The following is a 17373-nucleotide window of genomic DNA, read 5'->3' as shown; positions in this document are numbered from 1 at the left end:
AGAATAAGGATTCCTATGAGGACAACCAATTCCATTTTTTTTAAGATTTTATTTATTTATTTGACAGAGAGAGAGAGATCACAAGTAGGCAGAGAGTCAGGCAGAGAGAAGGGGAAGCAGGCTCCCTGCTGAGTAGAGAACCCGATGCAGGGCTAGATCCCAGGACACTGAGATCATGACCTGAGCTGAAGGCAGCGGCTTAATCCACTGAGCTACCCAGGCACTCCCTAATTCCATTTTTTAAGGCATATAAAAATTAGGATGCCTCTGAAATATGGTGTTGTTAGAGAATAAGAAGTTTTTGAAGACTAGAGTCCAAATGTCCATTGACTGATGATTGGATAGAGATGTGATGTGCGCGCACACACACACACACACACACACACACAAAATGGAATATAATTCAGCCATTAAAGAAAGAGAATGAATTCTTTCCAGTTTCAATGACATGGATGGATCTAGAAGGGATAATGCTGAGTGAAGTAAGTAAGTCAGAGAAAGACAAATACCATATGACTTCACTCATTTGTGGGATTTTAGAAACAAAACAGATGAATATGGGCGGGGGAAGGAGAGAGACAAACCAGGAAACACAATCAACTATAGAGAACAAACTGAGGATTCCTGGAGAGAAGGTGGGCAGGAGGGATGAATTAATGGGTAGTGAGGATTAAGGAGAGCACTTGTGATAAGCACGGGGTGTTTGTTGTATGTAAGTGATGAATCACTAAATCCTACACCTGAAACTAAGTTCCACTCAACGTTAATTAACTAGAATTTAGATAAAAACTCGAAAGAAAAAGGAAAGTTTTCCAGAATATTAGAGGCAATTTTAAAAGAACAAAGGAGATAGATTAAATGGGATTATAGTGGCCAGTTTTAACAATATATCATGTGGTAACCATAATAATTATCCCAGTTAATAAAATAAATTGTTAATGAAGGGTCATGAACCTACAGTGAAACTCAAAGGAGAAAAATTAAAGTGTATAAAAGGCAGCTGTATTGTAAAAGAAAAAGGATGGATAGTGAGGGTATGTTTAATTATTGTTCTTTTTTATGAATAAGGTCAAGAGTGTCGCACATAAGGGCACTTTTAGTTCAACTACTAAGTAGAAACCTGTCTTTAAACTAGAGGTATGCCTTTATTTGTTTGTTAGAAAAGGAAGTACAGGGAACACGGAGTAAGTGAAATAATCCTCAACACCATTTGATCTGGTAGGTTATGTCTACAAACATTAGGAATCGTTTTTGAATGCCTGTCTTCACTTGACTTCCAGGACTTTCCTCATACTTGTGATCTTCCTTTCATCTCATTCTCTGCTTTTCCTGGCTTTTTCCCCCAGCTCTTTTGTTCCTCTCAAAATTCAAATACTAGAGTACTCCTGAGTTCTGTTTTTTGCTTTCTTCTCTTTTCCATTAGCCACCTAGATAATCATATCCAATGTCATGACTTCAAATATCGGCAATGTGTGCAAATTTTCCAAATCTGTATTTCAACATTTGACTTCTCTGAACTCTAGACTCACATGCCACATGCCAATTAGGCAGTACCATTTGGATTTTATCAGAAAGTCCTAAATTCGATATAAAAAACTCAGAACTCTTGTTCTCTTTGCAGTCCTGTTTCTTCTCATTGTCCTCGCTTCAGTAAATGATATCATATCAACATACAACACACACCCTGTTTACTCGAGGCCTAACCCTTGACTCTGCCCTTGCCCTTTCTCTTTATCTGTTTATAACTCTATCCACCTGAACTTACACATGAATGAGATCCTGCCTTTTGTCCAGCTTCCTCAGCCACAATCCTAGGATGACTATTGTTTCTTTCTAATTGGTCTCCCTGGGTTCACTATTGGTCCTCCCAGCAGATTCTTCTCCAGCTGATGTCACTTCGCCTGGGATGGTCTCTCATCCCATTTGTCATGGCCTCCTTAGTCCTCACCAGGACCTAGAAACTGGTCCTGCCTACATCTTTAGTCTTGTTCCTTCCTGTCTGCCAATCACTTCCTGGCCAGCAGCAATGACAGGCTTCTTGAGGTTTCTAGAACAGGCTAATCTCATTCCTACCCCAGGGCATCTGAGTTGGTGTTACCTCTCCAGAAACTTGTGTTAAGTTCCTTCCTCATCTCTTTAGACCTTCCTTCAATTTTCATTTGTTGTGCAAGTTTCTCCATATACTGTATCCAAATACAGTCCCCTGCTTCCATCATTTGCTTTCTGCTTATACCACTTTTATCTTCCTTTTTTGCACTTAATCATTCCCTAAAATAAAATATTTATTTGAATATTTTTCTAGGGCAAGGACTTTGTCTGTAGAGCATCATTTTCTCCAAAACTTAGAACACTTGTTCTAATCTCTTGATTCAAGGTAATGACCTAGTTCTCAAAGTAGAGATAACTTCAGGGATCTGGCACCAAGCTTCTAGGAAATGCAGGAACTTCTGGGTGGAATTACAACTATAATGAGATACCTTTTACTAAGAAATATGTTATTAAAGTGATTTGCCAGAGGCAGGGATGGTATGTGTGTGGAATTGTTGAAGGGAGTTAAAACTAAAGTAAAACTTAAAAAAACAAATTAAAAAAAAGGGGAAAGTACATTATTAAAAATAGTACTATAAGAGTAGCATCAATCAAACAGGTTACACAGTATGGGCCGAGGGGGTTTTTACAAATACATATTTTTTTGTGCTTTTTATTATTATTTTTCTAAGATTTTATTTATTTATTTGACAGACAGAGATCACAAGTAGGCAGAGAGGCAGGCAGAGAGAGGAAGAAGCAGGCTCCCTGCTGAGTAGAGAGCCCGATGCGGGGCTCGATCCCAGGACCCTGGGATCATGCCCTGAGCTGAAGGCAGAGGCTTTAACCCACTGAGCCACCCAGGTGCCCCTACAAATACATAATTTTAAGGAAAAGACTTCACATTGGAAATTGATAAAGCCTATGAGAAAGGCATCAGTCTAAAAAGCCCTAATGATGGAAGAAGAGAATTTTAACTATCAAAAAGATGACTAGCAGCTCGAACTTGAAATGTCTTTAAAAAAGACAGAAGGCCTACCCTATGACAAAAAAGCAATAAGTCATTAATTTACTCTTGAAATCTTTACTGGCCTAAGAAAATGCACTTCTTTTAGATTTGCAAAAGTTACTATTATCTTGAAAAAGTATTAAAGTATTTCTGCAACCTGAAGGAGATAATATATTGAACCTCCTAAAGTCATCATTGAATAGGTAGATAAATAGAGAAATTAATTAAGTCTATGATGTTTATATACTAGGATAAGTTTAAGTAGAAATGAAATAATTTTCTAGGTACTTTATTTGTATATGTTCTATACTCTAGTCCTATATAAAGTGCTTGAGGTATTCAGAAGAATCCAGATTTTAAGTTGTAATAGAGGTATCCATTAAGTTATGTTGTTTTATCGTCAATACTTAACTATTTAAAAAGTTTGTTTCAAAGCTTTATTAGCTACATCAGTTAAATTAATTTAACGCTGAAGTGTAAATAGTAGTATGGATTTTTTGCCATACTCCCAAGCACCTCATATAGGAAATAGTCTATTTCAGGAATATTAATACCTGTTTCAAGGAATTACTTCAATAATTAATGAGACACACGTATTTGGTCTTCTCTAAAGGGCTAAATCAAAGAATGGAAGATGGGCAAGAGGCCTCTCTGTGGAAAATTTCATCCAATATATGTCTGTAGAGTAGATGTGACCCAGGGGCACCTGGGTGGCTCAGTCAGTTAAGTGTCTGCCTTTGGCTCAGGTCATGATCCCAGGGTCCTGGTATGGAGCCTGGGATTGAGTCCCACGTCAGGCTCCCGGCTTAGCAGGGAATGTGCTTCTCCCTCTCCTCTCTGCTTCTGCTCTATCTCTATTTCTGCCGATATTTTTGCAAATCTAAATCTATTCTCTATCTGCACTATTTCTTTCTCTCTCTCAAATAAATAAATAAATCTAAAATTCAATGAAGAAAAATGGTTGTGATCCAGACTTAAATCTATATATACCTGCCCACGGAAGAGGCTGAATAGTGGTTGCTTCTAGCAGTGGGGATGGTGACTGACAGGAAAAGGGGATAAGAGAGTTTTATATGCGACGTGAATATTTCATGCCCTGATAGGAGTGTGGGTTACACAGGTGCAGGCATTTTCAAAACCTATCAAGTCATGCACGTAAGCTTATTCATGTGTTCTATGTCAGTGGGAAAAAGAGAAAAGCAAATATTAAACTCTATGTGGTGAGTTTGCTTTACTCTGGTAGGCTTAGCAGTTCTCAAACCACTTGTTTTGTGAATCCATACATGTTTTGTAGATTGTAGGAACAGGTTTCTGATTATTGGAGATAAGTGTGGCAAATATGGAAGGAGAAAAGACTAGAATGTGCCTATGGTAATCTATTTTAATTAGAGCTGTTATTTTGAGTTCATATTTGTAAGGAGGTAGCTATATTTATTGAGAGGGTCTAGGAGTAGGACATATAAACACTAGCAAGGAGCATGCAAGATTTTGTTTTTTAAAATATAGGAGAAACTAAAATGAGCTAAATGGAGTTGGTGTTTCTTATGGAAAACTTGATTTGGGGACTAGAGTGGGCAAAGCACAAGATGAACACGAACATCTTATTTTGCAGAAAGTCAAGGAGTTCTCAAAGAATGGAGATACATCAAGACCAACAAGGGGGCAAGCTTGAAGAATTTCACCAAATAGAAGGGCTTTCTATAAAATAACTTGCTGTTCTTAGTAAAACATATAGGGTAAAGGACACAATGTCTAATCCACTATCAAGTGATTTGGAAAATAAGTATTTCTCCAAATCGGAGAGAATGAAAGAATGAAAAGGTTTTCATAGCACAAGATGCAAACAATTGGTGAAACTCAGTGAAGGTATACAAGAGTTCTCTGTACTACTATTTGAAATTTGTGTGCATGTTTGAAAACGTAGCAATATAAAAAGTTTAGAAAATAAATACACTGAACGTCTCCTGGGCATGAATTAGAATCTTCTTTCCTGCACAGAAACAGCAGCACAATGAAAATTTTATTGTACATCTATGTAATTCACTGTATCCAGAAGCACTGCATCCTCTTACTTTTGTCCTGATAATCACTCTAGGAGGTAGATCTCCTTACAAACACCCTGTGGAGGAGGATATTGAAACAGAGACACCAAGTCACATGGGGTCAATAGCACAAGCAGAATCAAAATTCTATCCTTGGGTTTACAGTCAGCCTTGCCTTAAAGCCACAGTAAAGGTGGTTCGTACTCTCCCAATCTCTCTTTTAAGGTTCAAAAAGAAGACAAATCAGTGACCGAGAAAGAGAACAGGTAGAGGGAAATTTAGGGACATCCATAATGGCTTAGGGATGGGAATGAAAGTGTGGACAGTAAGAACGTAGACAGAGAAGAGCTGTCCAATTAAACCATTTAGTCACCTGCAGGTTAAAGCACCTCGACCAGATACATGTTTCTTGGAGAGGAAGAAATGATATCACTGAGTGGCTAACGAGAGCAAAATGCAAGGTTGGTGAGGATGAGTTTGAATTCATCACAATTCCATCCTATTACAGCTTATACTTGTTTGTTTGTGTTCAAATTGAAACTGTTTTATGTCTTATATGACTGAACACGTGTGTGTATATTAGGTGAAACAGCTTTTCTCTTTTTTTTAATTAATTAATTTATTTATTTGACAGAGATTGCAAGCAGGCAGAGAGGCAGACAGAGAGAGAGAGGAAGGGAAGCAGGCTCCCCACCAAGCAGAGAGCCCAATGTGGGACTCATTCCCAGGACCCTGGGATCATGACCTGAGCTGAAGGCACAAGCTTTAACCCACTGGGTGCCACCCAGGCGCCCCTGAAACAGCTTTTCTATTTCCTTTGGATATTTGTGGCTTAAAAAGATAGTATATTGGTAACATTGACCTACAATAAGTACATCTGTAAGGCAGATAAATGAAAGATATCATTAATATTACTGTAAGCCTGGCTGACATTTAGAAAGTGTATGTTCTGCAAGAACATCAAATGGACTAATTTACTAAATCCAAGGTTAATATAGGAGGTCACTAACTTACTAAGATCTACCTTCGCACAATAGAAACACAATGAATCTGTAGCTAAAGCTACCTTTTACTTGTAAAATGGGGTTTAAGTTAACCACAGTGGCATACCAAGACATAGAGCATGAATAGGCGAAATTAAGTCATGTTTAGCAGGGGATGAGAAAATTGACTGCGATAGACACTGGTTGTGGTGTGATTGAAGACAGATCAAAGAGTAATTATCAAGAGGTAGAAAAGTCACCAAGAAGCAGTTTAAGTACGGGAGAGGCTATAGTTTACTCACCCAGATAGAGGGTATGATGCCTAGATTCAGAGAGATTTGGGTTTGGACAGGCAGTATCGTGGGTAGCCCTTGTGGAGTCCAGGTGATGGCTGGGATCTGGCTATGGGTCCTCATTTCAGATTCTTCAGGTTCTGACTTTGGGTCTGCCCTCACTCTGGTGCGATGGGATCCATGCTTCAATGCTCATTCCTTCTGCCCCTCATCCCCACCTCCCAGACAACGGTCAACCTTCTGTATCTGACAATTGGTCCCCACCCAACCAAAAACTTTCAATGTCTGTGTTGGTAGGGAGTTAACTTTTGGATCGGATAAACTACAGATATGTCTTCCATTCCTGAGCATGCGTGGGTCTTTCCTCAGAGATTCCTGGGTGCCACGAGCCAGCCACGGAAAGGTTCATTCTAATCCTTATAGCTCAGATCATTCTCTGAACGCTTCTTAGGGTAGGAAACTGCTCTAGGTCAGGGCTTACGAATCTTCTATGAGGAAGCTCCTTTTTTTTTCTGGCCCGATTTAGAAGTGTTAGGATGGGATTACCTAGAAAGGTGCCTTCTTTTAGGCAAAAGCAGAAAATCGACATGTTCTTGGGCCCAAAAATATTTATTCCCCCCTAGCCTTTTCTCCCTGTCCCTCACCCGCTCTATTTTCTCCTGTATCACTGCTTTGGGTATGTCTGCTTCTAGAAGGAGAAGATAGATCCCAGAATTCAGCATGTGTTTTTGTCTTATTATGTAATGAAAAAATAGTCAGATATGGTCTGATATTCTAAATTTTGCTTATGGGTAGCATCTAAGTAGATCTGACTTGAGAAGGAAGCATTTCTATCCTAGTTAGTAATAAAGTCCTCACACATGAACTTCTGGAGCACAGTTAATTTATAACTTGAGGGCTACTTAAACACGCTTTTTTGATACAGGCAATTTCTGACACTAAATATTGGCCTGATTAATATAACCAGTGCAACTTATATGTTAAATATGAATTTTACACCTATAAAAATGCTCACTTTGTGTAGGTAAGAATTTCAATTTTTATGTATGTAGGAAACACTATACTTGATGCAAGTATCTCATGAGGAATGATTTTTCATTTAACTTTCTCACTTTTTATGTATGATTTTAAAGGGAAAATGATTGATACTCTATGGTGTCAAAAAGAGCAGGAACATTTCCCCAAGAGGAAGATTTCGTGAGGCGGCATGAAACAGGACGCACAGTGTCTGCTGCCATCCTCTCACTTGGGAGGGGACACTGTGACGTCACACTCACCCATACACACAGTGGGCCGCAGACACTAGCCAGTCGTTGCTGAGGAGAGAAGCACCACACAGCAGTTGGCCATTATAGAAAAGGGCAACCACCCAGGGCCAGGCTCCTTCTTTGGCGTTATGTCCTCCAACAATCTTTGGGTTGACTTCTTGGGCCGCCAGTTTGTTTCCGCATACTATTAAAATAATTGAAGAAAAAGCATCTATTTTATTTGGGTGGAGGTGGATGTCCCCGGATCATGAAAACGGAGTGCATCGCTACAAAACAACTTCAGGTTATTCAGAATTTTAAAGGGAAGGCAGAAAGGAAAGAAAACATGACAAAATGGTGACTTACATTTACCGTTACACTGTAACAGGATCAATGAATCCTGGAAACACTGTTCACTGTAATAGAAGAGCAATTATATTTCAGAAATTGTGTACCTGGCATCTTAAAACAGAACATAGTGTACATAGTGTATATATTTAGTAGAATTAACCTTCAAATGTAAGTATTGTAAATGAAACGTGGGGAGGCTGATAGGCACAGCAGGAAAATCGTCCTGGAGTTTAAGATCCAGTAGAACTGAATTTGAACTCTTATCTCTACCATTTACATTTCAAGTGATTTGGGGATAAGTTGTTCAATGTCCCTGAGACTCAGTTTTATCATCCATAAAATGGGGGCAATGCTACTTACTTTACTGAAATTTGTGAGAAGTAAAAGAAATGTTTGCACTGGAGTTATTATTGTGCCATATGCCCAAGGAACATTCGATAGGTGATAGTTATTATTAGCTTGCTTGGACCAACCTCAGATAGCATCATTGTATAATACAGAATATGTCTCAGTATGGCTAATCAGACAAGAATTCAGGGCCCTGCACCGTGTGTGACGCTGTGTACTCCACTCAGAAAACTCAAGAATCGATCCCTGGCCCTGCCTTCAAGGGAAATAAACATATAAACAGGAAAATACAAAGTGTAGGCATACATAATTTAAAAACTCACTACCTGTTCAAATATTGGGATACCAACTCTTTTTCAGAGCTAAGAATTCTATTTTAAACAAAGGCCAACAGTTTAAAAATGTGTTCTGCTCTCTGACCACTAGAGATCAGTAGAATACAAGGAATTAAAGTATTTGCCCACACTTCCTGAGGTGGCCGGAGCAGATACTGGTCACATCGAAGCAAACTCGTAATTGTAATGATTTCTATTTTAAAATTTAACTGCATCTGTTGTGCATATTATTTAGGTGCTTGAGATTTTAGGGAAAAACAAAACAAAAAATACGAAACAAGACCCCAAATCCATATGAGATCAAGTACTATCAAAACAATTCAGTGTTTCTGGAACATACATGACAAGTTTACGTGAAAACACTTGCATTCATATTGTCCAATTGACAGACCCTTTAAAATAGAAGTAATTTCAATTGAAATATAAGAAAATATATTTATGTTTTATTAATAAGCAATGTGATGCATGTATATCTACCTAGATACGGGTTTATCATTATATATTCATAATTCCCTAAAGAAGAAGCCTCAATAGACTCCCCTTCTGTTTAAACTCACAGTTGGGAGAAAAGGAGTTTCTAGGAGGCTTTCCAACATACTTTCAAGTTCATCCAAACTCCTTCTATATCGATACTACTCATCAATGAAAGTCCATATTCAAACGGCTCAGTGTTCTTAGACAGTAAATGATGCCTAATACTCTGTAGTGTGCAAAACTGATGAAATTGTTTTCAGCAAGCATAGTTTAAAAGTTTAATAAATAATAAATAAAAAGTTCAATAAACTTTTAAAATTAAAGTAACTATTAAGTTAACTGGAAAACAGAACTGAGCTTCGCATTCATTCTCCACGCATTTCAGGTAGTCGGACTTCTCATGCACAAACACAAATGCATTGTCTCAGTGTAGAGAAGTAAATTGCTTAGTCTCTGGTCAGAAAGAGTAGTGAATCCACACTTTGTCCAGGTATTTAGAGAGTTTGGACGGAAATAAAATTCCGGTCCTGGCCTTTGGCCCTGGAATCTGAGCTAACTTAGCCCTCTGGACATGAAGAAAGACAATGCCACCATCCTGTGTCTTTCTCTCAGCCCTATGGGGCACTATTGTGATATAAATGGATGGGTTTATAGCCACAGTATTGACAAAACGAACTATTTTTTCTCCCAATACATGCCCAACAACATGGCCTTTTTTTGTTGTTGAAAAGGCTATGCTCTTTTTTTCTTTCTTTCTCCTTTCCAGAAGTGCTATTTAACCTGAGCTGTTGCGTTGGGGAATTTAGAAGATTGTGAGTTAGAGTGGAAAAGCAGAGGGATGTGGGGTTGCCCAGGCTTTGAAAACTTGTCCAAGGCACTTATGGACAGCATGCTTCTGTTCCCTCTGCCTTAGAGTAGAGCAATACTCAGTCATAGAACTCTTTTGAGTAACATAAGCATACAGACAATAGGGACATCAGTGATACTGGCATTTTGTTGATAAGCATGGCATAGTGAACCTCTGCTCTGAAACATGTGCATAACTGAGATAATATTAAAAAAATATTTTTCTTTTGTTCTTTTTTCTTATTCTTAAATGTCTAGAAGGTACAAATAAATTTTCAGTGTGCAAACTGTTCAAGATCTATAATGTTAATGGAAGTTTAGACATGCTTATAGAAGGAAATCTAGAAATCTGCTTTCTCACTTGAAAATGCTCTGCTTCACCCCCTGTGAGACTAATAATATCAGTCAAGGCCCAGCAAACATTCATATGAAACATTCAATTGCAAAGTCCTTGGCACTAAAAATACTCCTTTATCAATTCATTTTACTGGTTGAGTTCACAGATATGATAACTTTTCATGAATAGTTGAATAATTACATAATTTCATTTTCACCATTAAGTATGTTTTTCAAAGAACTGCTAGCTAATGCACCAGCAATGACGTCTTAAATCTTTGTCAGTAGTCACGGCGGCTTCTTGAAGTTTCCGTCTCCCCTCAGCCCCCCTGCCACCACAGCTGGCCTTTAATAGAACTGTAAAATTCAAAAGCCCATTTCAGCAAAAAATATCATTAATGGCCAAACAGGAGAAATGACATAATGTAAGTTAAAACCTATCTTGAATACAGGAAGAATTGTTCTTTTTAATGTTCTTTTTAAACATTAGTAGACGCTATAAAAATGAACCTAATTTTAAAGAGCAAAAGAGAATATGCAGGCACAACTAGAAGCCTGGTCTCCTTCACTTTATGTTTATGTATTATTTGCTAAATACTATGACTTTTCCTTCCTTTCTCTTCTCTTCTGTTGATAGTTAATATGTGTCACCCTCTTTAGTCAGACCAACAGTGGATTTACTTATCTCAATTCTCACAATTATTTTCTTTGGGGGTTTACTTGTTTATGAATCTGAAGGTAAGGATAGAAAAGACATAGAGGTAAAATTTATTGACTCTCTGTCAGTGAGCTGCCCAATTATATATATGCAATATTTCATTTGACTGTATTACAATATACATGAGGGTTAGTCAGTGTTACTGGATATGATCAATCAGGTACTATATGAGATTACCTGAATAATAAAATAAATATATAAATAACTTTCAAGCTTATATGGCTAGTATGTGGTGACATTAAAATCTGACAAGTTTCAAAATCCATCTTCTTTCCAGCCCATGTACGATTAGTCCAAGACCAGATTTTGGGACTTACCTTGGTGTTAGTAGTAAGCTGCCATTAGGTGCTGTGCTTAATTTTACAAATGGTCCACTTCCAGTAGAGAAGACTGCCACTGATGAGTTTCCACTCCTAGGGAAAGACACGTAGAGACAAAACAAAAGCACAAACAAAGACCCAAAACATAAATTTCTAGTTCTTTAATGTTGTAGAGATTGAAAAAAATTATGGGATTCCATACAAAAAGACTAACATTTTAATATAAAACTTCAAATGTTTTGCTATCTAAGAGATGGTACAAATCAGTGGAATTGTCCATAATGACATGAAATGTAATTTTAATTTTTGTGTAAATCTCTGGTTGTTTGCACACATATATTACTTAACAACGTTAAAATCAGTGCATATATATTACTTGGGTATCTTATTTTTTTCATTTGACTCTTCTGTGTTATTCAATAATTTCCATAATGATCAATTTTAATGACAACCTCACAGAATTTCTGCACCATAATTTATTAAACCTTTTTCCTGTCGAGTGTAATCATCTCTTAAAAAATGCATGTAGCCTAAGAACAAGCTAGAAAAAGAATATCTTCAGTGTTTGCTTTTCCAAATGTTTCTTTGTTCTTGATATTTCATTCAATTCAAGGTCTAACTAGCCCTAATGTAAAGCCAGAAGCTTTGGGATTACTCTAAAAAGAGATTATGTAGCCTGGACCTCCAAGGGTCAACACAAGGGCCAGGATGGGATGGAGAAACAGACAATCTCCACGTGACAAAAGACATTATTAAGTTACTGATCCTTCTTATCCCTGAAAACATGTTACACCCATGCTCTCAACTGTGAACCATAATTAAAGATTTTTCTCTGTTATCCTGACTCTCTTCCCTAGGCTTAGCTGGAAACTTTTAGCGTCTCAGTTCCTGATCTTGTTTCCTACCTTTCATTTATTTCAGATTTTAATCCTCACATATAAAACTATGTTTTTAGGTTGGAAACATCCTGATTGCTGCAAACTTCTACTGTTTAGCAGGGAGATGATATTTTATCTTTTGCAATAACAGAAAGGGTCTACCCATTGCCTATTCAAAAGAAGCTCCAGTGTCTTCCCCACACTATACCCAACACTGACCCTTTTCCATCTGTGTATAGGGAATTTCCAAGGAACATTTATAGCTATTATGATCAATAAGAAGAAAAGAACTAAGTTTAGAGTATGTCCAGTCTCTTTCAGATGAGACAATATCCTAAAAACACTGGAAGGGTTTGTCTGATAACTTTTATCCACTGAACACAGAACTGGAACAATGGAGCCTATATTTAATGCCCTGGAATTCAGCATCTTGCATTTTAACTTTGTAAACAGATAAAAGTAAATCTAGCACACAAATCATTGACTATTCATTTAATAACACCTGAAATGAATTTGCCAAAGGAAGAATGAGTGCTGTTCAGTTAATTTTTAAAGATTAAGGCATTCCCTCCAGGTAAGCAGAAGCATCATCTTATTTAAGTATTTATCTAAAATATATTTGTGATAGTTCAGAACACAAAATAGTCATAAAACCCAAAAAGCAGTGGAGAGTGTAGAAACCAGGAATGCTCTAGGTCAGGGCCACCCTCTGCCCCCCTCAAAGCTTTATATTATTGCTCAACAGACTCTGCTTGGCTGCCTGCCACCACTCTTGGTCTGGTCTATCTCTCCATTCTTCTAAGTGGTGTGACCAAGAACAATGGGCAATAAAGGCAGAAAACTCGTGCAACAATATTCTCAATACACCAAATAAATGAATAAATAAATAAATAAATAAATAAATCTCAGTATCATTATTCTGCTGAATTCCTACCTGTGTTGGATATTCTTCTAGGTAGTTTTCTATGTTCCTGACTCAAGGATTTCCACAGTATGTTCTTCAGGCAAGCAGCATGAGCCTCCAGAGAATATATTAGAAATGCAAATTGCCCAGCTGCATTCCAGACCCCCTCCCCACTACCCTCACCCCCACATCAAAAATCCTGGGGCTGGGGCCCAGCCATCTGTCTGTTAACACATTCAGGGTGATTTTGATGGTTGCCAAGTCTAGCAACCCCTGTCAAAGCCAAATACAATGTCTATTTTTCACTCATTCAGGGGTCTGCTTTTTGGCTTCCAACATGACTTGGAGTTATTTGATAGGCTATTTGGTTTAAGGTACTGATAAAGTGAATTCATATGTCAGGGCCCACAAAATGGAGACCACAGCAATAGCCCAGCCCACTTCACAGATCTAAACCTGTCAGCCCACACAGGAAAGGCCTCACTGTCAAGGAATCTTAATAGACAATCTTCCAACCCAGCTTTGGCTAGCTTACTTTACCCTGGAAAATAGGACCTGCTAAACTTACAAGGAAATGCCCCACCTCCTAGGCAATCAGGCCCCGCCGCCTTTTCTAACAGTCTGTAAAACTCCCCCTTGAAACAAGTAAGGAACAATAATAAAACAAGTAAGGAATAATAATAAAATAATAAAACAGTGTTATTCTCTGCTATCCCACTGTGGGTCATACCTGCACTCTCTCTTTCTCAAATAAATAAGTTAAAAAAAAATAAGATTTTATTTATTTACTTGACAGACAGAGATCACAAGTAGGCAGAGAGGCAGGCAGAGAGAGAGAGAGGGAAGCAAGCTCCCTGGCAAGCAGAGAGCCCAATGAGGGGCTCGATCCGAGGACCCTGAGATCATGACCCGAGCCGAAGGCAGAGGCTTTTAACCCACTGAGCCACCTAGGTGCCCCAATAAGTAAAATCTTTAAAAAACGTATTTATATATATCTCATACATAGATGTGGTTTTAACACTTTTCCATTATCTATACATGTTTTATATTCTATCCCTTGATGATCTCTCCCCCCCTTTTTTTTAATTGTATTTGAAAGAGAGAGTGGGGGAAGGGAGAGGGAGAAACAGAGACCCCCCTGAGCTAGCAGAAGGCAGCAGCTCACCCGCTTACCCAACTGAGGCACCCAGGTTCCCCGCCCTCTGCTTTTTTTTAAATGAGTAAGTTCTACACTTAACTCATGACCCTGAGATCAAGAGTTGTATGCTCTATTGACTGAGCCAGCCAGGCAGTCCCACTAGCTCTTTTAATACATGTCATGAGAAGTTGCGTTAATATCTCTAGAAATTCAAAACACAATGTGGACAAAATTAAATTGAAAAAATATTGAAATGTTATTTATAAATACATTTTTAAAAATCAAGTGTCTGTTTATTACACACTTAGCACTGGCATACTATGACGGGATTGGCAGGTAAATTTTTAACATAAGCCTATTCTAGAAGGAAAAAAAAAAGACTAGAGGCAAAGCTTTAAAGATAAAGAATATTTAGTAAATGTTAATACTTCTACCCTTGAATTGTCCAGTGTTATTCCATTTGATGTTCTCACTATCTGGCAGAGGAAAAAAAAATAAAGATTATACATGCACATGGAAAAGAAAAGGACATGAAGTCTGTATTCTGAGATTGTCTTCTTTTCGTTTCCTCATGTTAAGTCTCAAATCCACATGAGGAAACAGACTGCAGTTAATACTACAGATTTATTCTTTGGAATATAGAATACAGAACAGAATAACTGAAACGTTCTTTTGGAAAGAAAATTAAGTATTCATGAAATTAATTTTGTGTTGTACATACTGATGTCAGTAGCCCAAGAACGATATCTAGAGCCATCAGGTCATACAACATTTCCAAGTGTCAGTGCTAGATGCTAGAATTTGGAATTTAATTTGGGACCGACTACTTGCATTTAAAGTCCTGCCAAAGTCAACACATCCTTTTCTGGACTGAACACAATTTATTCCAGTTTGTAGCCACAGTAAATAGAACACAAGTTTATAATCAACTACTTCTTGTTTTGAAGAAATGATGGAGACAATAAAATATATTTCAGATGTTCTTGGCAACATGAAAGGTTAGCAACCTTTTATTATCACCATTTATTTTTGAAAAACAAAATCTCAGAATGACTGAAAAATTGAATTGAGAAAGAATAAGCTATATTAAGTTCTGCAGTTAAAGTGTGTCACTGAATCGCTCCCTGCCTCAGTTTCCTTTTCTTGCAACAAAATTCATTTTTAATGTTTACAGAGGCACTCTGTCAAGATTCTGGCTGAGAGTTTGCATTTTTTAAAGCCTAAACATTTGAGCTCTGCAGATTTAGATAGCTCTACCACACATTAGCACAGCTGTTTGGAATCTGTAGAAATACGGTATCACATAGAAACATGCCCGTATGGTATTACCTTGTGACACACTAATGCCTCCCGACTACCTCTTTCTAAACCTTTATTACCATTTGTATAGGTTATGCCTCCTCAGAGGGCTCCCCTGGCTTCAGGAAAACCTTATTCTATGTTGGAAAAGAAGCCTATAAATGCAACCCACCATCAATCATTATTTTTAAGGTCCTATATGGAATATAAAAACACACGCAGAGATGGATTCTAGGGAGCATAAGAAAGCTATCCTGGAGGGTCTTGTACAGTATTAAATCTGTGTCTTTCCTCAGGCCTGCTTGGGTTTCCTATTTTTTGTCTTGCTCCTCAGACTGTATTTGCCCTGATAAGAATTCCTCCCGGAAGCAAGAGCTTAGGTAGGGACCTGTTAAGCTGTTGGACACACTAAAGCTAAACAGAATAATAACAAATGTTGCAAATGCTGCAGTCAGGCCTGCGGCTCATTTCACACCCCACAAGGCTTAAGCCATGAATGGGGCCAGGTGGGATTAGTCTGAAAAGGGTTTTAGAGAAGGATGGACCTTCTTTTACAGACTGGTGGGAAATCAAGGGATTGATTTGGCAGGGCAGAAGGTGGGGAGGGTGTTTGAATAGGCAGGGGAAAGGAGAATGAAAGGGATTTCAGGCAAAGGATGGCAAAACACCCTACTCAGAGTCAGGGCATGTGGGCAGTTGGGTAAACGGCATGACTGTATTGGACACGTTTCAGCTAAAATTGCTTTATTCCTTGACCACATTTATCACAACACACCTAGCAGTCCCCAACACTACCACAGCTTAGCAAATAGGGAAGCTGAATTATTTTTAGATTTTCTGACCTCAACTCCTAAGATCTCGTGATACACAGAAGGGGAAAAATGCCAAGAGAAAAAAAATTATTTTCACCTAATCAGTTCTCCTCGTTTGCGCAAGCTACTGTATTAAGAAGAAGAGAGACACGAATGGGTCAGTCTGGTAGCTGTTCTGTGTTATCCCACAGATGGCGTGGTCTTAGGAAGGAAACAAATTCTTGGCATTTCCTACCTCAAGTGTGGCTGAGAGAAATAATACTTAGGGAAGATTGTCAGAAACAGGATCCTTATGGTGAACATCTTGGAGACTGTGGTCTTAATCCCTGTACTATATCTTGGACTCATTTGGAATTATATTTTCGTAACTGCTGTTGGAGTTTATTTATTTTTAGATAAGAGGCATATGACATACACCTCTACATTTACTATGAGGTTTTTTCAGTGCATATATTTTTTTTTCCAAGTTTTTATTTAAATTACAGTTAGTTGGGGCACCTGGGTGGCTCAGTGCTTAGGCGTGGGCCTTCGGTTTAAATTATGGTCTCAGGGTCCTGGGATCGAGTCCTGCATCAGGATCCCTGCTCCATAGAGAAACTCCTTCTTCCTCTCCCTTTCCCAGCCACTTTGCCTACTTGGGATCTCTCTCTCTGTCAACTAATAAATAAGATCATAAATAAATAAATTCCAGTTAGTTAACATACAGTGTAATATTGGTTTCAGGTTCATCACTTACATAGATTCATCACTTACATATAACACCCAGTGCTCATCACAATAAGTGCCCTCCTTCATCCCCATCCCCCATTTAACCCATCTCTCCCACCTTCGTCCCTCCCAGCAGCCCTCAGTTTGTTCTCTATAGTTAGGAGTCTGCTTCTTGGTTTGCCTGTCTTTTTCCTGGCCCACATTCATTTGTTGTGTTCCTTAAATTCCACACATAAGTGAAATCATATGGTTTTTGTCTTTCGCTAATTGGTTTATTTTGCTTAGCATAGTACTCTCTAGCTCT

The 17373-nt window shown here is 38.2% G+C and overlaps 1 protein-coding gene across 1 annotated transcript in view; it reads right to left on the bottom strand.

Annotated features, from left to right (window-relative positions):
• The window catches only part of TMPRSS15 (transmembrane serine protease 15), a 117101-nt gene that overhangs the window by 15395 nt on the left and 84333 nt on the right, over nucleotides 1–17373 (bottom strand). The window contains exons 19-21 of the mRNA XM_045088154.1: nucleotides 11328–11423; nucleotides 7969–8018; nucleotides 7633–7807 (exon numbers count right to left, since the gene is read on the bottom strand). Coding sequence (XP_044944089.1) covers nucleotides 7633–7807; nucleotides 7969–8018; nucleotides 11328–11423 — 321 coding nt within the window. The remainder of the gene's footprint in view (nucleotides 1–7632; nucleotides 7808–7968; nucleotides 8019–11327; nucleotides 11424–17373) is intronic.

The sequence above is a fragment of the Mustela putorius genome, unplaced genomic scaffold (assembly GCF_011764305.1).
Source record: "Mustela putorius furo isolate JIRA1106 unplaced genomic scaffold, ASM1176430v1.1 tig00003834_pilon_pilon_pilon, whole genome shotgun sequence".
NCBI lineage: Eukaryota > Metazoa > Chordata > Mammalia > Carnivora > Mustelidae > Mustela > Mustela putorius.
The sequence above is the reverse complement of the archived record's forward strand: the minus strand, read 5'-3'. Positions and strand labels throughout refer to the sequence as shown.